General features: G+C 42.3%; 1 protein-coding gene across 1 annotated transcript; it reads right to left on the bottom strand.

Moving 5' to 3' along the window:
- Window positions 1–2,446: 2,446 nt before the first annotated feature.
- DND1 (DND microRNA-mediated repression inhibitor 1) lies at window positions 2,447–22,108 on the bottom strand. The gene is made up of 5 exons (XM_075205375.1): window positions 22,038–22,108; window positions 16,160–16,277; window positions 12,925–13,386; window positions 10,729–10,884; window positions 2,447–2,742 (listed from the first exon to the last, which is right to left on the bottom strand). The coding sequence occupies exons 1-4, from the start codon at window positions 22,053–22,055 to the stop codon at window positions 10,751–10,753; spliced, it is 732 nt and encodes a 243-aa protein (XP_075061476.1). The 5' UTR covers window positions 22,056–22,108; the 3' UTR covers window positions 2,447–2,742; window positions 10,729–10,750.
- Between the last annotated feature and the right edge of the window lie 3,249 nt (window positions 22,109–25,357).

Genomic DNA, 25,357 nt, shown 5'->3' on the forward strand with positions numbered 1-25,357 from the left:
TTCAGCTATCTGTCAGAATTGATGTAAGTGGGGGAGTCCAGCATATTTAATACGTACAAGAGGACATAGGCAAGTGTAAAATGTCCTTATTGATAAATACTCCTTAAATCAGTGGTTCCCAAACTTTTGCAGTTCGTGGCACCATAATTTTTTCAAGGCACCCCTCCAAAATAATTACCAAGCAGTACCGTTTTATAAGTAGTCAAAAAAACGTAGTAAGTATTTAGGTCAGGACAGAAATACTTATTTAGTTGTATGCAAAAATAATACACATTAATCCAAGGGAAAAGAATATTATTATATATTTTTATCAATTATATTTCTGTCAAAGAATAATTTCCAGCTAACACACTGTGGCCCTGCATATACACACACTGTGCCCCTGCATCCACTCACTCTGCCCCCCTCTGCATCCACACTCTGTGCCCACTGCATCCACACACTGTGCCCCTTCTGCATCCACACACTGTGCCCCTTCTGCATCCACACACTCTGTGCCCCCTGCATCCACACACTGTGCCCCTTCTGCATCCACACACTCTGTGCCCCCTGCATCCACACACTGTGCCCCCTGCATCCACTCACTCTGCCCCCCTCTGCATCCACACTCTGTGCCCCCTGCATCCACACACTGTGCCCCTGCATCCACACACTGTGCCCCTGCATCCACACACTGTGCCCCTTCTGCATCCACACACTCTGTGCCCCCTGCATCCACACACTGTGCCCCCTCGGCATCCACACACTGTGCCCCCTCGGCATCCACACACTTTGTGCCCCGTGCATCCACACACTCTGTGCCCCCTGCATCCACACACTGTGCCCCCTCTGCATTCACACACTCTGTGCCCCCTGCATCCACACACTGTGCCCCTTCTGCATCCACACACTCTGTGCCCCCTGCATCCACACACTGTGCCCCCTCGGCATCCACACACTCTGTGCCCCCTGCATCCACACACTCTGTGCCCCCTGCATCCACACTCTGTGCCCCCTCCATCCACACACTGTGCCCCCTCTGCATCCACACACTCTGTGCCCCCTGCATACACACTCTGTGCCCCCATGCATCCACACACTGTGCCCCCCTCTGCATACACTCATTCTGCATCCGCGCTCTGTCCACTCTGCATACACACACTCTGTGCCCCCTGCAAACACTCACTCTGCCCCCTCTGCATACACTCACTCTGCCCCCTCTGCATCCACGCTCTGTCCCCTCTGCATCCTCGCAAACAAACAAAAAAAACGTACCAATCCAGCGGCGCCCGGGACCCAGCATCCTCTCTCCTGCCGCTTCTCACTGAATATGCCGGGGCGTGATGACGTCATGCCCGACATTCAGTGACAAGCGAACAGCAGTCATATGCTGCTCTCTACGGCACTGAACGCTCCTCCCCTCTTCAAACTTCTCAGATCACAATAATAATAAACAATAGGCACACTTATTGAGCCTATTAACTGTAGTTATAAATTGGAGAAATAATCCAATTCTTTTTTTCTAATATTACTATGCACATGGTTCTACATAAGGAAGTGTTGTATTTTTTTTTTTTGCTTCATGTAGTACTTTTCCAAACAAAGGTTCCCCATAAAGTTTTCTTATTAATGTCTTGGTGTTTAATGTTAACGTAACGCATGGAGAAATTGCACTGCACGGGCTATGAGATGGCAGCAGAGTCACCCAGACGTGTGCTACATGCATCGACAACGCCACATCTCTCACAGCACATAACAATGGCTGTATATGCAAAATATTTGGTATGCTTACTGAAGGAGGGTTAGTTGTTAAATAAAATAAAATTAAAATTAGGCCACAATTAAATGCAAAAGTGGTGTTAGGGGAGATAGTGTGTGCCGCTGTATGAAGACCTGCCCACTAGCACATTGTGCCTGGAATTTGATGGTGGCAGCTAGAGAAATTCTTATAATCATTTACTGGTAAGAGTAGAGATTGGTTGTAAGATCCTTATCATAAGGACATTTCTGGGCCTCATGTAGTGTAAATTTGCTCCCGGTCAAGCTATGCACTGGGTGAAATTGCATTTATGTATAGCATGCAGGGTCAATACTGCCTGATTTTGCATGTGGCACAAAAATACAGGGCAGCTTTATCTTTCCACTACAATTTAGATATGAGCAAGGACATGCCCTTCCGAACTTTACTGAGCCGTTACCCCCCTCCCCCAACAGAGCATCATGGTTTTGCCAAAGTGCAAATTTGCTCTTTTTTTCCCTTTGCTTCTAACTATAAATTAGGCCCTTTATGCATCCGTGTATGGATCATTACCATACTCGATAATGAGCAAATTAAGAATATGGACAATTATTCTATACAGTTGACAGACACCATCTAAACATGTCCTGGAAGATTGTAATACATATATATTATACACAAACACACACAGTTCTCCCTCATTGTAAAATGTATATATTACCATGTTACTTCTAGTGTGGCCAAACTACACTTTATTTTGCATACAAAGACAGAACTTTCCTTTTATCAACAAAAAAGCACAATACACCAAATTCTTAATTTATCTAACATGTATAAACTCTCAACTCCTAAGTCTGACAACAATATAATATATTTAAACAATATGCCAAGGAACTGCAACACTCCATATTGCTCCTTCCCCTGTCCACACTCTAGTGATCAATTTAGTCTTGACGAACAAAAGCAGAATATCAAACGAGGTCGACAGATCATGAAAGACGATCATGAGTAGCCATCGGCATGTCCTGTAAACCAGACAGTGCTATATTAGTAGAAGGCTGGTAATACGAATTGCATAAAACAGAAAACAGACTGAAAAAAAATGTATTTATGTAAAAGGTCACTTAGTTCAATGCTCATTTTATGGGATGATGATGTCTGTATAGCAGTGATAGACATTCTGATACTGGCGGTGCTCTAACCTACAAGGGCCGCACATTCGGTGGTAGTCAGTTTAACGGTACTGACTTCCCAGACAGAGAAGAAGATGACAGGAGTAGACCGAATGCCTAGTAGAGCGACCTAAAAAAACCTACTTACTAGGGTGCCGATGTCTTCATGGGACGACTCGTTGTGTTGCAGACTGTGCAACATGACGTCATCACAAACCGCGACTTGTCTTAAAGTGGTGATGGACGGACCCAGCTGTCATTGATGTTATGTAAGTATTATTTTAGGGGTTAGGGTTAACCCTAGCCCTAATACCCCTAAAATAGTACTTACATAACATTAATGACAACTGGGTCCGTCCATTGCCGCTTTAAGACAAGTCGCGGTTTGTGATGACGCCATCTTGCACAGTCGGCAACACAACGAGTCGTACCATGAAGACATCGGCATCCTAGTAAGTAGGTTTTTTTCAGGTCGCTCTACTAGGCATTCGGTCTACTCCTGTCGTCTTCTTCTCTGTCGGGGTAGTCAGTACCGTTAATAAGTACAACACCCCGCATATTACCCTTAATCTTTAAGTTAAAAGAATACATTTACTTAAACAAAGAGACACATGTCTGTAATTACACATCAGCAGGCATTTTAAAGAAGTGTTACAAGCTTTATATAACAAACACTTCTGACAATAAAGCAGGAAGGAGCCGGGGGCCACAGGTGAAGGCTCCGAGGGCCACATGTTGCCCATCACTGATGTACGGTGTACCAAGTATGACATTTCATGTTATTTACCATGTTGTCAAGTGAAACTACTGTTGTTTATAAAAAATGCAATTTTATCAGAAGGCTGTTGCCATAGGAAAAACATACTCTGCCCTGTGATCAGCATCTCCTCACAGTTCTAATGTTCCCAAAAATGATGCACATGCCTTTGTAATTTGCTGCCATAGCTGTCCAATCAGCGGCAAGAGATACCCAGGCATCAATGACTTTAAAACTTATGAAATGTTTACAGTAGTACTGTGTGGCACTGGGTGAAAGAGGATCTCCCAAACTGGATTGTGGTGAAATTAGGGGTTAAAGTTACTCTATTCGTGATGTTCCTCATTTTTCAGTGTATGGACTGTGGTAGGAATAATTTTTACCCCCTTTGTGCAACAATTCTCCTCCCATGCACGAGAAAAGGTGGATGCCATGCATGTTCAATAAAGGTTAAGTGAACAGATGGACTTACTTTGTCACCTGGTGTTAGGGTCTTTGGAGAGGGATCTTGCACAGTTATTTGAGCATGGGAAAAACCACTAATGCTATAAATAGATCTTGCTCATGAACTAAGTTCATTGCATATCGGAGCTTCTACACTGTAGAATCTGTTTGCGGCGTCTCTCTTCGTGTTCCATGGGGTATACACAAGTGAGGAAGATAGGTACAAACCCTCAATAGCAATCCACTGCTTCACAATGGTAGTGTTTGACCACTCCCAAAATCTTTCCCAACATCACAGCATTATGGTATGAAGGGAAGTGCGGGAGTTGGAGTCCCCCCCTGTGTCTACGTTAATACAGGACTGTCACACGCCAGTCCCATAGTTAGGTGGACGGCGCTGTGACTTTCCCTTTAAGAACCATGAGTCTGCTTGCTTCTGCCTCAGAGACATTACTTTCACAGGTGTTCCTGGCTACTGTGATCTGGACCTCCTCCCGACCCTCATTGGTCCTGGAGCACTATATTAACCTCCCATGGTTATGTGCTCATTGCCTGTTCTTCGTGTTACTCTGATTGCATTTGGATCTGGCTGTATACCTCTCCTTCCGTGTGTCCGTTACCTGCTCGCTGGACTGAACTCCTCACTGCTGTTCACCTGCAAGCTGCAAACTCCTCACTGCTGTTCACCTGCAAGCTGGAACTCCTCTCCGCTATTCATCTGCACGCTGAACGAGTATCGTGAGTTGTTGCTAAACTTGTGCCTTATCTATTGGTTCACCTTTACATCTGGCTGGCTAAGATCGTTGCATCTCGCTGTAAGAGCTACTATCAAGTTACTTGTCACCTGTAGTTCCACGTCTGACACGGGTTATCCTTATTCTGCTGTTACCTGTTTACTGGACTGTTATTGTGAACTACTTGTTGTGCCGGTGGCTAGTACTTGGGCTCAAGTTACGTGTCTCTGTTCATTTGCTTCATACTACAGCGAACTTACCATAACAGTTACAACGAATCCTGCTACCTGTAGTTCCACGCATGGTTCAGATACTACTCACGTCTCTGCTACTTCTAGGCAACATTCTACTGCACGTGTCAGTGTTCATCCAAGTCCTTGGGTGATGTTTAACGCTTGCTGTTCTACTTAATAAGAATCACAGTGTTTCCAGTACCACCTGCTATGTTGAGTCATCTCTACTCTCGGATCAGCTAAGTTCTATATACTACTCTGTTTGGACTGTAAGCTGTACCAGTGATTCACATTCATCTGCTGTGTGGTTCTCTATTGGATCCTAGTGTTCTTGTTTATCACCATTGCGTTGAACTGTATATCCTCCCATCTCATGCTGTTGCCAAGGGTTACCGACTATGAAGTAGCATATGTGTTTAATGTCTGCATTACAACGAATTGCCATTTATTCATCTTTGCCAATATATATATATATATATATATATATATATATATATATATGATTTCTTCCATTCCTGTTGTATAAACATTCAATATAATACGTTGCAGCACTACTACTTTCTCCTGTGTTATTGATGCTTGTAACCTGTGAACTTATCCTAAGAATATATTGGTGTTCTGCCTCCACCATCCTCTATAGTAGAGGCAAGGGATCTGCAAAACACCCTCAGAGCCATGACACAGGACATCATGTCAGAACTGGGCCGGTTAGCTATAAGTTTGCATATAGTTTAATGTCCACATTGAGTAGGGAAATCGGACGATAACTTGGGCACTGAGACAGATCCTTGCCATCTTTAGGTATTACTGTGATGTGGGCTTCTAGGGATTGCGTAGAGAAGGGATTGTCCTCTTGAGACAGCGTTGAATGCTGGCACCATCAAGGGCAGTAACTTATGTTTGAAAGTCTTGTAATAAGATATTGAGAACTGTTTGGGGCCCGGACATTTAGCTGAGGGGGTAAATTTGATTGCATCAGCTAATTCGCCATGGGTGTAGGGCTGCTCCAGCAGGGCTATGTCAACATCTGAGAGAGTGGGAAAAGCGATGTCTCTGTCTCTGAAGGTTTCCCAGAATTCCGTTTTTCAGGACCTCTTCTGTCCTTGCCCATGAGTAGTTAGCATGGTACCGTAGTCAAGCTAGAAAAAACAGCCTTGAATTACATAGATGAAGTGAGTTCTGGAGACACCTTTGGTCACATCCCCCGCATAGAGGTCTAGGGAATATGGATGGAGTGGAAACCCATCTTGTTTATCACGTAGTGAGCAGGCTGCAGAGTAACAACTGTTTGCGCAGTGCACAAATAGGACAACTGTATTTATAATAGATAAGGCTGTTATATAGAACTGTTACATTCAGGCTGGATCTAGGCTCTAGGATAGCAATATAGTCGAGTGTGTACTGGGTCCTCAGTACTGGGTCATGTAGTTGGGGTATAAGAGACGCCTGGGATTACGTTCAGGATACCCAAATATTACAGTGGGGGAGAGAGCAGTGTAGGGGTGCTGAGCTGTATTTCTCAAGACAATGACAGGGGGCAGCAGATATAAAGCATGGTGTGAAGGGCCGGAGGTGGTAGCAATGCCCAGGATCACTGTTTCTCCCAGGGGTCAGTGTTAAATTAAGTGTCCCATGAGGATAGCTGTTAAATGGAATGCTCCAGAATCAGTACTGGTGCGCATGAACAGGCTAATGTGCCCCAAAAGTTTGGCCAGCTATGAGATGCCTTGGAGGAGGGTAGAAGGAAACAGGCAGTCCTCTGGCTTACTTCCCCACAGTGTATTCCGGGTGCCTTTTGGTAGCCTTTCCTAAAACCGGAAGTTCGGAAATCTGGGATGAGACAGCGTCAAAGACAGTCGCTGAGATGGGTGGAGGTAGGCTGTTGGTGGTGAGGCGGGTTATTTAGCGCCAGTCACCTCAGTATCCGGGCGGTCAGCGGCGCCAGCACAGGTAAGGAGCCTTGGGGGACTGGATAGTGTCGCCGATGCGGCGAGGACCTCCCAGGGACCTGGATGTAAAGCGGGGATTCAGGTAAGCGGAGAGGAGGAGGATGTAGGCTCCAACTCAGCTGCGGAGGGGCACAGGGTGACCCAGTAAGGCACGCTGTATGGCAGAAGGGGAACCACCCCAGAAGCAGCAGCAAGACCAGGCCGCACACACCGATGGGTACTGGGCTAATCTGGCTCCAAACAGTTCTGCATGGGCCTGAGGTGCTCTTGGCTCAGGTGGTGGGAGATGGAGCAGAAAATAGCGCCGTTATAGGGGTATACTCCGGTTTGACATGGAGGAGCTTTCTGTAAGATCGTCCGACCGAGATGGCACCCAAACCACACCCCGGCCTCCTGCCCTTTTAACCAATCCATGCTGATTCGTGCAGCCTGCACGTGAATCAGTCTGGAGGGGTTTCACACCTGTAATGAGTCCTCTCCGGCTGCCACACAGCTTCACCTGCCATTGGGGTTCACATACTTCATGCAGGGGCAGCCCGCCATCCGGCCATCAAGGATTTGGGCACCAGAGTGCTCTGGTCCCCATGGACTGGCGAAATAGTGCTGGGACTTAAACCTTTCGGTGCTGCACATCGGGCACTAAATGGCACAATAAAAGCATACACCAAGTTAAATATATTTTTATTTAAAATACACTTAAAATACATTTTTGCACTTGCTGGGGTCTAACCGTTTGGCGCTGTAGCATGTTACAAATTCTTCCCATGCTGCAGCAGCCATCTATCACCACGTAGGAGCATCGGAGGGATAGAGGGGTATCTGGCCATATCCATCTCCTAACGATAGACAGAGCTTTGTTTTCCCCATAATGTAAATATGTATTGCTGTAATCTTTATATGTTTTATTACAAACTGCCCCTGAAAGAGCAGTAGCCATAGTGGGGAAGTAGATCCAACAAAGACTGCATCAAGCTCATCCTGCTCCAAAGAGGTGCATTAAGTGCCAGCTCTTCCTGCAGCAGGTCCCAGAACCATGCACACAGATAGCTGGCTAAAGCTTGCAGGAAATGCCATCGAGTCTGGATCTCACATACAGTATCTTTGGTCCCTGTCAAGCCCATGGGAGATATGGTCCAGCAAAGATATCTCCCCAAACTCCCTTTACAAGCATGGGAACCAGAGCAGGATAAGTGAGTCTCGGTTGGAAGACAGCATATGAAAACAGGGCTGGCTAGGGGTTTCTGCTCCTGTTGGACTGCCAAGGATTGGAAGCCCCAGAGTGGACTGTGAAGACCAGAGCTCTTCTTCCTGCATCCTCGTTCCCTGTGGGTCTTGTGGCCTTCAAATTGCCTTCAGCCTACCATAGCACCATGGATTTATTGGGTGCAACCTTCTCAGTAGAACCTGCTCTCCCAAGGAAGTTATTTTGTGCTTCTATCTACCTTACTGGTAAAAAATGCGTCACTCACTTTAGAGCAGCAGGATAGGCTTGAGATCACACATTCCAGGGTGCACACATTTCTGATTCCCAGGAATTCATGTCCTATCTTGATGGTCCAGTTATGTCTGCAGTTATGTCTGTGCCAAATGCCAGTCTAAATTAAGGTGGTAAGGCCCACTCTGCAAAACCTGCACCCCCCCCCCCCCTACACACACAGTCCCAGACGGCATCACCAGGGGCTAAAACCCTCAAGGCAATGCCAGAGCCACAAGGGGTCCAGTCTACCTGCCTGTAGCACCTGGAAGTTACTCCTAAAGCATGAAGTGATCAGAATCCAAACAGATGATTCCACAGTTTAACTGGACATACCAATTGAATTTACAGGTTTGTGTAATATGTAATGGCAATGAAAATTAAATTGTGTTATTCCCTTTACTGCAGGGAAGCAAGATGCTTTGAAATGTTGTTTACAGACAAATTTGGCAATAATTATAAAAAACAAAACAAAAAACACAACAGTGTGACACTTGTCCTGCCATTTTGGGGTGTGAGAGTTTAATAAAGAAGTACAGTTCTGGGACAAAGTAGCTTTGATGGATCCCTGCACTGTACTCCTTCCTTAAACATTAGGACACCTTTCCACTAAATTACAATACAAATAGGCTATTTTATTTTTGATGTCTACTACCAATGACAATGTATACTTGTGTAGATGATATAAAGGGTTTGTATAGAGGATAGCAATGTATTTAGTGAAAATTCAGACAAAGGTACTTTGGTTAGAGCTGAATCTGCTCTATTTATCCGTATTGCCACAGCTGATAGCTTCTAGCATTTGCAAAGCAGTTGGGTTCTCATACACCAGCATGTATAGAAACAAACTAAGGTTATTAGATGGAATGCTTACACACAGAACACCTGCAGTCTTTTCAAAAGACAGACGTTCCATGTAAAATTTGCATTTTTGTATGTTTTCTCTAAATCCATGGGGGACAGTGAGTATAGAGTGCGGTAATAGGAACCGAACGGCACACATTGAAGCCTCCACTCCCTGTATGCTACTAGGGTCCTCTGCAGTGTACCATCAAGTCTACAGGTCAAAGTCCTCAGTTTCCCAACCTCCTCTGAAGAACGTTCCTGAGTCAGGTCCTTCCCAGGACTGGAAATGTGCCTGAAGCTGGAGCTTCTGGATTCTGGATGCAGAATCCAACATCCTTTTCAAAGAGAAAGTGATCTGCACCGACTGGTCCCCAGTCCAAGATGGCATTTCAGATGTGGTTGTGGGTGGGGGGGCTTTTGGGGGACCCAAAAGTTCCTGAAATCCAGGGGGAGCAGAAATGAGGAAGGATCCCTTATTGTAATGAGCTGCTAAGAGAGCACCACAAACGCCAGAGCCAAAGATTTTGCCCAGGCTGGTTCTGCCACCTCAGTGGGGACCCCCACTGTCGAGCACGGTTTTCTGCCACACATGTTGCACAATCTGGCCAGACTGTGCACATGTCAATTTAGATTGGCATCTGAAACAGGCAAATACCTCCCTCCAGGGTAAGCCCTGGAAGCGATCCACTTCCCAGACACAGAGTGAGGGAAGAAGGAAAAGTTTGCAATGCAAGTCAAGAGAGGGTGTGGATCAGTGGTGCAGACTCTGGCCAGCTAGAGACAGGGAGACGACCCCCCCTCTCTAAACAATTCTTACCACTCCATCCTATAACCTCCCTGAACAGTGTTAGTGGGAAACCCGACAAGGAGTTCCTGTGCAGGGATGGCACCTCCCTGTAGGGCCCAGCAAACCAGGAGGCTGGTGTCACCAAGGATGGTCCCGTGTGCCCCCTCCTTACCTAGTGTGACTGACCTGTGGCGGCAGTGCCCGGTCCACACCCCCAGCGATGCTCCCTTATTTGGAGTGAGCAGGCGGAGGAACCAAATACAGTATGTCCACTGCCCGCTCTGTGCACCCACCAGCCTCTGTGGCTGAGCTAGTACATGTGTGTGTGTCTGTCTGTCTGTGTGTGTGTGTATGTTAGAGAATTTAGACTGTAAGCCCAGATGTGAATGAGTTCTCTGTACAGCGCTGCGGAATTAGTGGCGCTATATAAATAAATGATGATGAGGTTGACTCGATTCAGCCAAGCATACCCAGTAAATGAAAGACAAAGCTTTGCTAATTCTACCAGATACCAAAAACTTAGCCATCCATAATGGTTGCGACTTAGAATCTTAAATTTGAAAGACACCTGCCCTAGTTTCATGTGGTTACACTAAAGATGAAGGTGCTGCTCACAAGAGAATGCAGACTCCTAATCCTACTTGAACAGAAGGGTCCAACTTCGAGGGTAGCAGGAATGGGGAAGCAAAAATTTCCCAAAATTCAGATAACGTTTATTAGAATAGCTCAGCCATTCTACCGTCAATGGGCAGCCACACAGCAGCTGAGTACCTGAAAGAAACAAAAGGAAACTTGGTCACAAAAAGATTATACACATGCAAGGTTTTAATTCACCAACACAAAGACGCATCCAGAAGAAGCAGGAGGTAAAAATGTAGCCTAACATGTTAATGGAATTTACGATTAGGTAATTATTTATTTTCAGTGTTTTTGGGGATAAATGAACTGATTCACACATGTGAACACAAGACAGTAGCCCCCCTGTCTGGGGTCAACGCATGCACCGCACATCCCTGGTAGGCACTTCACGATGCATGCGCTGCTCCCCACTACCTCAATGCCCCCCACTCTGCATAGAGCAGATCCATAGACAGACCGTGAAACAGCACCTACCAACAAACTTTTTTTGTGCATATGGGCTAGTGGGCCACTTCAGAAGCATGGCAGCCTCCTGCCATCCAAACCATGTTCCGCCTATCCTGTGTGAACATGCAGAGACCACTTATGAGCCTATTAACAATCTTGACATATGACAAATATCCACATTGTGACCGGGACCTGTATAAAATTAAATCTGCATATCAAATGCTGTAGACAATTGACACAATCCAAAAGACATCAGAAAGCCATTTGTATGGCTTTAACGGGTATTTGTGGCATATTAATATGTTTAATTTGGAATGAGAATATAATCATAAATAGGCTACTGAATTTTTACATTCTTTCTTTCTGGCGTTATCTTTTGTGGCTAAAATAATATATTTATATACAGTACATTTAAGTTTTATAGACATACAGTGCCAAAAATTTTAAATCAAAGCCAAAAATATAATGCAAGCTCTTGTAAGATTCTAGCAAAACTCAAATTGGGATTCTTTTGATTTTTATTTATATTTAAATATTATATATTTATATATTCAAAATAAACAAAACAAAAACAATAACAAACATTAAACCCTACTGCTATGTTTACTAGCCTCTTGCAAATTCAATGTTTGTCTTTTCAGGAGTAATTGATACGTTCATATCATAACCTGCTTATATTATACATTTACTAAGAGTCTAAATCTACTATACATTTATGCATTGCATACATCCTTATGTGTACTACACACACCTACATGTGAAGCTTTAACCTTGGAAAGATCACTACATGCTAAATATAGTCAGATCATTCATTAGACAATTTAGGTTCCTGCCTAGGAGGACCTAGTGGGTACTGCATTATGTTTTCTTTGACAGAGGGGTAAAGGTGGCCCAATCCAGTATGTTGCATAGGGCCCTATAGGGTCTTAATCCGGCTCCGATAACACATAATTACACAGAAGGCAGGAAGGATTGGGAACAGAGACTGGTTAGTAGATGGGAATTTGTTAACCAGGAAATTTATCATCATCATCATTATGTTTATTTATATAGCACCACTAATTCCGCAGCACTGTACAGAGTACTCGCTCACATCAGTCCCTGCCCCATTGGAGCTTACAGTCTAAATCCCCTAACACACATACATAGACTGAGAGAGACTAGGGTGAATTTGATAGCAGCCAATTAACCTACCAGTATGTTTTTGGAGTGTGGGAAAAAAACGGAGCCACTGGAGGAAACCCACGCAAACACAGGGAGAGCATACAAACTTCACAGAGATAATGCCATGGTCGGGAATCAAACTCATGACCCCAGTGCTGTGAGGCAGAAGTGCTAACCACTAAACCACCATGCTGTCCACAAAATGCTGTTCTTACTCCAATACCAATAATTAGGTTTCCAAGGCCTATTGTTTTCAAATTTATTTTCATTAAACATTCTCCCGAGAATTGAGGTTTGGCAAAAAAAACAACAAGTATTTTGCATAAAACCTATTTTGAAGGGCAAAACAAGTATATTTCATGCCAGAGTTTTGGTTACTTGAATGATAACAATGGTAAAGTTGGACAAGCTTTTCTATTTTCAGCTCCTTTTTTTCCTATAAGGACATTTTTCCAGTAAAGTCTATGGCTATTTCTGCTAACTTTCCAGCCTGCCAGGTATGTCCCAACAGATTTGCAAATCACCCAGTTTAAATCAGAAGCAGGAAAAGAAAAGACTGACCTTCGCAGAGGCTTTTTCTCGCCATGGCAGCTGCTGTGTGGGATCTGTACTTTATAACAGCTAAATTCATCCCGTCTACTTTAGGGCTGGCGAAGAGGGAGAGTCGCTCCAGATCTGCAGTGATCCCACACATGACTCTGGTTAGAGTGTCTTTGTCTAAGAAACCCGGGATGGCATCTAACTGAAGCTCACTCTTCTCAATGCTCTTACAGACTTTCAGCTTGTAGCCAGGTTGTATTTCATAGCCATTAAACCAGTAGACTGCTAGATTGGCATGGTGGATGGCGGTAAAGCGGGCATAAGCAAAGCCACGGTTGAGGCCGCTGAAAGTCATCATCAAGCGAAACTCATACAGCTTTCCAGCCGATTGCAAGAGTGGAATTATCTTATCCTCATAGATTTCTTGTGGCAGATTTCTAATGTACACCTCAGACCCATAAGTAGGGGCTCCCCCAACCCAACCTGCCAAAAGGAAACATTTTATTTTAAATCCAAGAAGTCTAAACATATATAAATAATATAAGGACATTTTACACTCTACCAACAAGTCCTATTCACAGGATTCTCCGTAGTGACAACATGAATAAGACGTGATGATTTATCACTTTGTCTTACCAAGCAGATTTCAAGTTGCACAATTAATTGAAACTCTAGTAACCCTAATTAGTACACAAGATTAGGAATATCATTATTTGGCCCTGAGCTGATGGGACAGATTGCACACAGTAAATCTGTGTAAAATGAATATTATTATCTGACACTAGGTTAGAGTTGTCACCAGTACTGTCCATTTTCTGTCAGTTAAGACTTAATTAATAATATTTTACCAAACATTTCAGGCTCCTGGGGCTCCAGGATGAATTAACAGGGATATGATTCTTAGGGGGGTATTCAATTGTTAGCGAGTTTGCTAAAATACTTGCGCTCAAAAAATATTACCGTTAATACGGTAATCTGCGCGTAAATGCCGTTAACACGGTAATTTACTCGCTGGATTTTAGCTCGCAGCTCAGCGAGCAGCGAACTGAAATCCAGCGAGTAATTACCGTATTAACGGTAATATTTTTCGAGCGCGAGTATTTTAGCGATCTCGCTAACAATTGAATACCCCCCTTAAAACGTAAAGAAATATTTCACTGTATTTGCCAACTAAAAATAAGCCACAAGAGGCTCAGATACCTAGTGCAGAGCCCCCATTTTCATGTTAAAATGATGGGAGCTCTATATTAGATGTTTATGATGCATATATTAGTGGTGGACTTGCTTCCAGTTCCTCTTAGCTACAGCTATTCCTAAAGTCACTGTATTTTACTTCACTAATAAAGTTGAATGTAACATTAAGCTTTTAAAGATGTATGTGAAAGCAGTAAAGCTGGGTACACACTACAGAAAATTTCTCCCGATATGATTTCTGTGAAGACTCCAGTGAGCATTCAGATTTCTGTGTACACACCTACGTGATTTACCTCCATGTCTGTGATCTTCATCTGCTGAAAGGATTGTGACTCTGCACACTCTATAGAGATCTGCCTGCACTGCTAGTCGTGAGTGCGTACACACTTCCACATTTGCCAAACATCATTGCACCTTCCATCGTTGATAGTGATTTGTAGTCAGTTTGTAAAATCAAATGATATGATGTGCTTTGGTACGATAACACCTGATCGGAGGAGTGTACAAACAAATATGCGAAATTGGCCCTAAGTCATTTATCATGTTATTGGCACAATAGTTGGGTGAAAAACCTGTAGCGTGTACCCAGTTTAAGGCCAGATGTCACATTCTGAGGCCCCGCGCAGACATTGAGCTGACGGGGGGGATACACTGCTTTTGGGGCTCACTTGCCCACAGTCTCCATTATGTACTGAAGCACATGAGGTACTCTGACATTCATTTACATACACTGTATATATTTTAAATGACACTTGAGAAGATGAAACATTGCTCAAAATTCAACATAGCAATTTTGCTGGCTGAAGAAATCTCCAGAAATGCCTATTCATTCACTAGGAAGTTGTGCCATTACTGAGGCCTGAGGCACCAAGTTCACTAGTTTCCATTGAATTGATAGGCTGTTTTATAATAAATACTGGTTCATCAACAAAATGGCTGCCTCCACTTTAAAATGATCAACTCATCACCAATCCCAAGTTCTTTAAAATGTCAAATAAGGATGAATCATGCAGTTGTTGAGTGATATATGTTATTTAACTACATGTTTAGTTGGTCCTAGTCACGTATAATCATCATCACCATTTATTTATATAGCACCACTAATTCCGCAGAGCTGTACAGAGAACTCACTCACATCAATCCCTGCCTCATTGGGGCTTACAGTCTAAATTCCCTAACATACACACAGACAGACTAGGGTCAATTTGTTAGCAGCCTAGCAACCTACTAGTATGTTTTTGGAGTGTGGGAGGAAACCGGAGCACCCAGAAGAAACCCACGCAAACACAGGAAGAACATACAAACTCCTCACAGATAAGGCCATGGTCAGGAATTGAACTCATGACCCCAGTGCTGTGAGGCAGAAGTGCTAATTACTTAGCCACCGTGATAATTAGCAATATTAATATCGTTGGTAGTATTTGTGCGTTTTAGTCCCCTCCAACACCTCTCCCTCTATCCCCTCTTCCCTCCCATTTCTCCATTGATATAATGCATAAAACATAGAGGAGACACCTTGTATATTAATATTCTTATGTTTAATATGATGTTTGTATTCTTCCAGCTGTTTCTTCTTTAATTAAATAGGATGGGTCAGTCAGATCATCAAGAAAACAGAAAGTACATTAGTATGACCTTCTACATCAAAGTATCAGGACCCATATTTACTATGTCAGCACAGTGGCTAAGTGGTTAGCACTTCTGCCTCACAGCGCTGGGGTCATGAGTTCAATTCCCGACCATGGCCTTATCTGTGTGGAGTTTGTATGTTCTCCCCATGTTTGCGTGGGTTTCCTCCTGGTCCTCTGGTTTCCTCCCACACTCCAAAAACATACCAGTAGGTTAATTGGCTATCAAAAATTGACCCTAGTCTCTCTCTCTCTGTCTGTGTGTGTGTGTGTGTGTGTGTGTGTGTTAGGAATTTAGACTGTAAGCTCCAATGGGGCAGGGACTGATGTGAGTGAGTTCTCTGTACAGCGGTATGGAATCAGTGGCATTATATAAATAAATGATGATGTCATCCAATACTAAGCCGCCAGCGCAAGATGTAAGAGCCATATACCTGGAGGGGGGCCACCATATTTCCTCTGGCCATTGACTTGTACAAGGCTGATATTTTCATTTTTCATCCACTGCCGGAGCATAGCTTTATTTTCCTTATTCTGCGAGTCAAACCAAGCCTATGGTAAAATAAATAAACATACCGATAAATTCAGATTTTTCATTTGAAATGAAAAGATATGTGTCACTGGGGAACATATTACTCACGGACAAAGGCTCTATTCCAGGGGGTAACTGTATCAAGCTGCGAATTTACGGCAGATTTGAAAAGTGGAGATGTTGCCTATAGCAGCCAATCAGATTCTAGCTGTCATTTATTGAGTACATTCTACAAAATAATAACTAGAATCTGATTGGTTGCTATATGAAACTTCTCCACTTTTCAAACCCGCCGAAAACTCGCAGTTTGATACATTTACCCCCAGATGTATTAAAAAAAGTAATTAGAATCCAGAGGATCGTCATGTTGCTCAGTTTTATATTGTTTACTAGACAATCTGTTCAGTCAGGTGCAGAGAAATGGAGTTCCTATATAGCAAGAAGGACCAGGATCTGCAAGACCATCAACAACAATTGTTATCGCAGCATTGGACAACCTGACAGTCTCTCTTTAAGTCAGTTTTCAATTTCTACTTTCTGAGCGTGGTCTACCATGACGCTCTTTCAAGAGATGTAATTATGCTTTAAAGGGCAGCATGGTGACTCATTGGTTAGCACTGCTGCTGCAAAGTACTAGGGCCATGGGTTCAAATCCAACCAGGGCCTTATCTGAGTTGTGGAGTTTGTATGTTGTCCCTATGTTTGTATGGCTTTCCTCCGTGTGCTCTGGTTGCATCCCACAGTCACAAACATAAATATAGTTTAAATGGCTCCATCCAAAAATGGGGCCTCATGCTTGCAAGTTAGGGATTTTAGACTGTAAGCTCCGATGGGCATGGACTAGTGTGAATGATATGATATTCTCTGTACAGCACTGTTAGATGGTGCTGCTAAATAAACAATAATACAGAATGAAGAGCCTAGACAAAAGTATAATACAATCTTAGAAAGGTAATGGAGCGCAGTTAGGCAAGGGGGCAGTAAACTGTACAGACATGGTGGAAATAAAGGGGCAGACATGACACAACAGGTAAGGGGGTAAGGCATGAAAATACAAGGCAGAAGAGACAGGAAAACAAGGATGGGTTGGCATGAGGTACTATGGAGATGAGAGAACGCACACAGAGCACACAATGGAGACTAGCACAGTGTTTGTGTGGTGGCTATTATTGGGACTGGGGCAACATAAAGGATTGACCCTAAGGAGAATTTGGTGGCCGTAGTGGGATACTTAGCTTAGCCATGTGATCAGCATGACAAGTTGACAAACCTTAGGGTTATCGGGCTCCAAGATACCACTACAACATTACCACCAAGGAACAGACATGACCTGTAGCAGCTACCATCTGTCCACAAGGAACAACTTATTCCTTAGTCTGAACATGTTTTATGTTTGTTTTGTTTGTTTATAAACAGGATTTTTAGCATCTTGAATTGTTTAGTTTCTGGGTTATTTAATATAAAACAAATCTGTACATAAAAAACAAAAATACACTTCCTTCCTCTTTTACAATTATAATTGCACAACCTCAGAAAGGAATACCTTTTATTTTCTACAAGGTTTTAAGTAGTTGATAGAGGCTTGAATAATTTTATTTTTCACTGTGTTTATTTTTCAAATGTTTTTATCCAGGGAGACCTGAGAAGCCACCAGACTCCATTACGTCTCTTATATTTTCTGTATGTGAACTGGATGCAATAATAACCAGAATAGAAGTTACTTTTAGAACCAGTTTTCATTATGCATTAGTACTGCTTTACATGGATGCCCAGCTCAAGGTCTCGTTTGCATCGTCCCATGGCTTTGTTTTCCTCGTAATCCCTCATGATGTAACATGGTCATATCACAGGGATTTCCTATTGTAAACATGGAAGGTTATAGTATTTAGGCATTTAACAAGCACAATGTTCACTTTGAAAACTGTATTGAATGATCAACGGGACAGGAATCACACAACATTGTTTCTGGTCCATCTTCAGATCACCAGGATGTCATGGGCACCTGGTACCACAACATACAGCCATGGTTTTAACCAGAGTGTGATAGGAAATATTCAAAAATAAATAAATATATATTAAATATTATGCCTATAAATGTTAGTACTACTATTATAAATATTAATACTGCTATTAATGAATTAAAATGGAACTATCAAAAATTCAAGACTATACATTGTCTTTTCATTTTTCCTAATCTCTACGAATTGTTAGTATTTCAATATTTGTTCTAACTCTCACTCCATTACAGCAACCCCCCAATTTTCCTCCAAAACTCAATCTGCTTTTTCTCAGAGATAAAATATACGTGTATGTTTTTTTGAAAGTGAAAACTGGTTGCTGATAATTAAAGTTTATGCTCTACCATATTTAAAGTTTAGACTTCTGGGATTTATTTATATATAGTGACCACACAAATTTATATATAACATGACAGGACTGTAACTCTGTCCATCGGTATATGTAACCATCTTGGTGTCAACCCATTTGAATTCATTGCTTTTAGCTTGTTTAATGTACAGTCATGGCCAAAAGTTTTGAGAATGACACAAGTATTGGTTTTCACAAAGTTTGCTGCTTCAATGTTTTTAGACCTTTTTGTCAAATGTTGCTAAAATTACAATTACAAGCATTAAAAGTAAAATTAGAAGTAAAATTACAAGCATTTCATACGTGTGAAAGGCTTTTATTGACAATTACATAAGGTTTAAGTTTATGCAAAGAGTAAATGTTTGCAGTTTTGACCCTTCTTTTTGAAGATTCTGCAATTTGCCCTGGCATGCTGTCAATCAACTTCTGGGCCACATACTGACTGATGGCCGCCCATTCTTGCCTAATCAATGCTTGGAGGTCATCAGAATTTGTGGGTTTTTGTTTCTCCACCCGCCTCTTGAGGATTGACCACAAGTTCTCAATAGGATTAAGGTCTGGGGAGTTTCCTGGCCATGGACCCAAAATGTTGATGTTTTTATCACTGAGCCACTTGGTTATCACATCTATCATGCTGGAAAAGGCATTGTTCGTCACCAAACTGTTCTTGGATGGTTGGGAGAAGTTGCTCTGGGAGAAGTTGCTCTAGGAGAATGTTTTGGTACCATTCTTTATTCATGGCTGTGTTCTTAGGCAAAACTGTGAGTGATCCCACTCCCTTGGCTGAGAAGCAACCCCACACATGAATGATCTCAGGATTCTTTACTGTTGGCATGAGACAGGAATGATGGTAGCCCTCACCTTTCCTTCTACGGACAAGCGTTTTTCCAGATGCCCCAAGCAATCTGAATGGGGATTCATCAGAGAAAATGACTTTTGCTCAGCCCTCAGCAGTGCAATCCCTGTACCTTTTGCAGAATATCAGTATGTCCCTGATGTTTTTTCTGGAGAGATGTGGCTCCTTTGCTGGCCTTCTTGATGGCAGGCCAACCTCCAAAAGTCTTCAGCTCACTGTGCATGCAGATACACTCACACCTGCCTGCTGCAATTCCTGAGCAAGCTCTGCACTGGCACCAGCAGCTGAATCAACTTTAGGAGACGGCCCTAGCGCTTGCTGGATGTTCTTGTGTACCCTGAAGCCTTCTTCACAACTATTGAACCGCTCTCTTTGAAGTTCTTGATGATCCAATAAATGGTAGATATAGGTGCAATCTTACCAACAGCAATATTCTTTCCTGAGAAGCCCTTTTTGTGCAAAGCAATAATGACTGCACGTGTTTCCTTGCAGATAACCATGGTTGACAGAGGAAGAACAATGATTTCAAGCACCACACTCCTTTCAAAGCTTCCAGTCTGTTATTCTACTTCAATCAGCATGGCAGAGTGATCACCAGCCTTGTCCTTGTCAACACTCTCACCTGTGTTAACGAGAGAATCACTGACCTGATGTCAGCTGGTCCTTTTGTGGCAGGGCTGAAATGCAGTGGAAATGTTTTGATGATAAAGTTTATTGTCATGGCAAAGAGGGACTTTGAAATTAATTGCAATTTTTCTGATCACTCTTCATGACATTTTGGAGTATATGCAAATTACCATAATAATAACTGAGGCAGCAGACTTTGTGAAAAATAATATTTGTGTCATTCTAAAAACTTTTGGCCATGACTGTATACCTGTAATGCTGATTTAAATCCCTAGGTAAAGCCTCATTTCAATGTGAAATTATTAGCAATCAATTCCACAGAAAATCAGAATCAAAACCTTGTCTCCCCCTTTCTTTTGAGCCATTAGCCGCATTGCCCTAGACATTACACAAATTAGCAGTTGGTGGCCATTCTGTGGTCTGAAACACTAATAACACTTTGAAACTTTAACATAGAATGCCACACGGCGGAATACAAAGATAAGGATGTCTTGCAGCCCGGACCGATACTTCCTTGTTTAAATAGAGTGTGTGTCCATAAATGGATAGTTGGGTTTTTGCTTTTAACTGTACAATCCTTTAAATTGCAAGTATAGCCACCATCGAATATCTATCTATCTATATTTAAAATTCTGTGTATTGCTGAGCTAAATAGTAAAATAGTATTCATAAAATAGCTGGTATGCTTATTCTTCGCTAATGTCCACTCTGATCTCTTTTAATCCTCTGCAGCAGGCTGCCATGTTAGGAGCATAGATTACTGATCATGTTGTCAATTGTATGCAGAAAGAAAGAGTTCAAAGAAGTCTAGAAAGATCTGATCTTGTCCCACCACTGCAATCATTATTAGTCAGCAGAATGCTCATACAGAATTCAAACAAGGCTCATACTGGTTTTATAATTGTGGAAAATCTACTGATGTGTAAGGATTAACTTGCCTCAGGCACTAATGTCATAGTGTATAGGCACTGGCAGGGTTCCTATGCACAGAATACAGCTGAATCTAGCCCGGGTGAAATTGGTCCCCGGCATAAAAACTGAACCAACAATAGACCTATGGGGGCAATTTTGACATTTAAGGTTATTAATAAAAAATCAGCCGCCCAGTATCATTCAAATTATGAACAAATGTGTTCATTTTGTTGCCTGTGTGATTCTCAGAACACTCTGGGAGTCAGCAGTATTCTATGCAAGACAATACCTGCATTATTTAATAGACCTGGGGTTGTACGAACGCTTGCAATAAAAATCAGTCAAAAGCACATACGTATGCTGAAAAAAAGATACATTCGTTTCCGTAGTCAGAATACATGTGAGCCATCAGCTCTATATACAGCCTGTGACTGTGTTGAATAACTACAAGTTCCATCTTACACGTTTTTTTGTCTGACAGTGCATAATGTATATTTGACGAGCCACAACTAAGAGGAAGAGGACACTGGTTTTGTATACGCCACACTACTTCCACAAGTATAATTGCAGCGCAAATTGCGGGGTAAAGCGCATACGCCACAAAACTCCCGAACCAAACGCCCTGTAATCTTCATTACACCGCGAAAAAATGCAAGTCTCATGTTAATAATGCTGATGACTCTTTTTATTGCAGAAGGTGAAACTTCTGCCACATGGCCATTCTCGAGACGCACATGCTATATAATGGTCAGATACTATGATATGTTAATAACCCAAACATAGGTGCCAACAGATAAATTGAAATAACTTGATCGAAGAAACCAAACTTTGATTATTAAGTGGGTTTATTTGATGGTCAAAATAAGTCAATGCTTCGAAATTTAAATTGGTAAAAATGGATAAATAAATTACATAAACACCAATTTGAAGAAAACTGGCCCATAATAGTTTCTTAAAACTCATTATGAAGAAAATGTCAAAAAATTATGTTTAAATATAGCCTAATAATGATGATTACCTGGCTATCATTACTCATTTTTCTGGATGCTTTATGCAATCTCTGTCCTCGTCACGAAGCATTAAATCTCTTTCTAATGCAGAAGCCTTTATATAGATTCCCAACTCAACAGACCTTTCCCCCCAAACATGACCATCATCCAATCAGAGGAGAGCCGCCCTAAACCCAACCATTCACCTTGCACCCCCACTCCTCCCTATTCTAACGAAACTGAAACTCCATACTGGAAGCATCTTCTAATACATGTGAAAATATTTTTAATTCTAATTCATAAAACGGTAAAAGACAAAACTGCTGCAGCTTGCATTGCAGGTACAAACTGGTTTATTTATTGACTTAAGTCATTGAGGTGGTGAGATGGAGTGCAACAGAAATATGTCGGGGTTCTGGGAGCAACCTCCCTATGCATTTTGTTCTGACCGGCAAGTAAAGCCAATATATCTGTTTTCGTTTTTAGTTAACTCTGTAATAATAGGGTCAACTCTGACACTCCAAAATGACCAATTTCACCCAGTATAAAATAAGGCTTTGTTCCTTATATTCCCATTTTTTTTTATTGCAATGACCTGGACTGAATACATGTTAAAAAAAAAACGGAACTAAAAACTCAAATAATTAAATTATTAAAGGAACTGCATTAAGAATAGGGAAAATTAGGCGTTGGGCATGTTGAGATGGTTCATACTAGTGGGTCAGTCAAACTATTTTAAATCATGCATGTAGTGCGATAATCATGTGACAGTCTGTGAACACGATGCATGTGTACAGCCTGTGCCAGCAGTTTTATCTGTTGAGATTCTTCCCATGAGGTATGCTTGTTTTAACATATTTTTTCAATGGACTTTTCATGTGCATTTAAAGCACTTGGCTTGCACTGTTTTTCAATTAAAACCTTTCTTCAACAGTTTTGAAAATGTATTAAACTGCTTTAAATGACTATATTACACTAATGCATCCTGCACACATGAAAGCTGTCAATATGGATGAAGCCTATGATGTGGTCCAGTGTTGTATCTCCTGAAGTAATAATGACATGAAGCAACCAGATGATATCTAAATCATGGCCAAACTAGAGAGGATTACAACGTGCTGGTCAAATTATTAGATTGCTATATTCAATGTAATTGCATATACCAGCAGTTCCCAAAGTGTGCGCCGCGGCTCCCAGGAGTGCCGTGGCCAGGTAAAAAAACAAAACAAAAAAAAACAACTTACCAATCCGGGGGGCGCCCGGGACCCAGCAGCATCCTTCTCCCTCCTCACTGAATGTCTGGCGTGATGTCATCACATCCGACATATTCATTGAGAAGTGGCACCAGAGAGGATGCTGGGTCCTAAACACCCCCGGATTGGTGAGAAGACAGAAGAAACAGAAGAAAGAAAGCCATGTATGGTAAGTAATGAAACGTAGGGGAAATGGTGATAGGGAACAGCAATGGAGGGGCAAAAGAATGAAGGAGGGGGCAGAGTGGGGATGAGGGAGCACAGAGTGTGAGGATGAGGGGGCACAGAGTGCGAGGATGAAGCAGGGGCAGATCTAGAAAACTGCTGTACCCCGGGCAATTTAGGCCCCGCCCCCTTTCTGACGCCTAAGGATGCCGGCGGCTGCACACTATGTGCAGGTCCACTCGGCCGTGACAGGCAGGGACAGTGTGCTGCCCGGCCGCTCTGATTGTGTTTAATCAGAGCGGCCGGGCAGCACACTGTCCCTGCCTGTCTCTGCCGAACGGACCTGCACATACTGTGCAGCAAGTCTCTGCAGAGTGTGAGGATGAAGAGGCACAGAGTGAGGATGTGTATTATGTTTGAAAACGACTTACTAAGTATTTCTGCTCTGACCTAAACCTTATTATGTTATTTTAATCAACTACTTATAAAAGGGGACTGCTCAATAATTATTTTGGCGGGGTGCCTTGAAAAAAATATGGAGACTCTAAGGGTGCCACAAACTGAAAAAGTTTGGGAACCATTTGCATGTACTGTAGATATACAGTGGTTGGATAATGATTTTTTTAGTTTCTTGTAAAATTTTGATAAAATAATGGTAAATACACATATTTCATACTTTAGATAAACTTTTTTTATTTAGCAGGTTGATTGGGCTACCCTTGGCTTTGATAACGGATTTTACTCTGCGCCACATGCTCTAAAATGTGTTTCTTAGCCAACTCTTTGATTCTATCATCAAGGTGCGCTAATACCACCTTTGCCGTACAGCATGGCGCACCATCATGCATGAATATACTATACTATAAATAAATAGTATATACCATAAATGAGAACGTATTTACTATATATTCACTATTTTTGAGGTCCAAACCTTTAAAATACACAAAAGTTTAAAAAATTAATTGTCCAACCACTGTATAAATAGCAATGTCACATACATTAGGACACAAGCACCTTCTTCATGATTTTTTTTTGTGATGTTTTGATACCTGGAAAGCAGAACAAAAATTAAAGTGGCAGTAAATAAATGTTTTTTATAATATTTTTAGTTACCATTTTCCTCTCTCTTACCTTCTCTATACCAGTAACATAATATAGGGGGTTATTGGACATGAACTTGTGGTGGGCTGTACAAATTTAAGAAGAACTCCACTCAAAGTTACTGTTATCCCAATCGGGAACCCCAATTCCTTCTGCAAGAGGCCTGGAGGGAAGCCTTCCTGCACCCCTTCCTTTTCCGTTGCTGCCAACCCGTCAGCCCCACAGTTGTTGGAAGCAGGAGGTGCCAGGAAAGATCCTTTGAACCATACGTATGCTCTGAGAGCCGCATTTGATTGGATAACTCTGTGTTGAGAACCTTTGGATCGCTCAGTATGTTTTTTTTTTTTGGGCGTTTTCCTCTAAAGATCATTATCCTGACTGTTTAAGGTAGAAATAATGGTGTTAGACTGGCATTAAAATGTAATTTCGCTTTTGGACAAGTGAAATCTTAATGCATCAGAGACATAGAGCCCGATTCATGTTCAGACATGTTTTTGTGCGTAGTGTATCTGACCTGAAATAACAGTGCGCCTGACCAGAAAGGGACATTACACCAATGAATCTAATTGCATGCAATTCTTATCTGAATGCAAATGACATTTATGACTACTTGACTTGAGAGGCAGGATGGGGGAAGGAAGGGGTTCAAATATCGTGTCATCTTAGCCCCTCCCCCATTGTATTTGGCCAAAATTGTGACAATCCTTTATGGGGTGGTGCCAAAATTATTTAATTCGTCAAGTTCCGCCCCCGCACGCCCACCTCCCCCGGGATCTCCCTGAAGCTAACAAGCAAAAGTTGGCAAGTATGGTGTAAATCAGACCTGTCCA

The sequence above is a fragment of the Mixophyes fleayi genome, chromosome 4 (genome assembly GCF_038048845.1).
Source record: "Mixophyes fleayi isolate aMixFle1 chromosome 4, aMixFle1.hap1, whole genome shotgun sequence".
Taxonomy (NCBI): domain Eukaryota; kingdom Metazoa; phylum Chordata; class Amphibia; order Anura; family Limnodynastidae; genus Mixophyes; species Mixophyes fleayi.

What these genes read in the sequence shown, in the direction of transcription:
- DND1 (XM_075205375.1), bottom strand. An exon ending in ATATGGTGGCCCCCCTCCAG is followed by an intron (nt 13,387 to 16,159) that starts GTATATGGCTCT and finishes TCCTTTTGGCAG; the next exon opens with GTTGGGTTGGGGGAGCCCCT. An exon ending in GAGAAAAAGCCTCTGCGAAG is followed by an intron (nt 10,885 to 12,924) that starts GTCAGTCTTTTC and finishes TGTTTCTTTCAG; the next exon opens with GTACTCAGCTGCTGTGTGGC.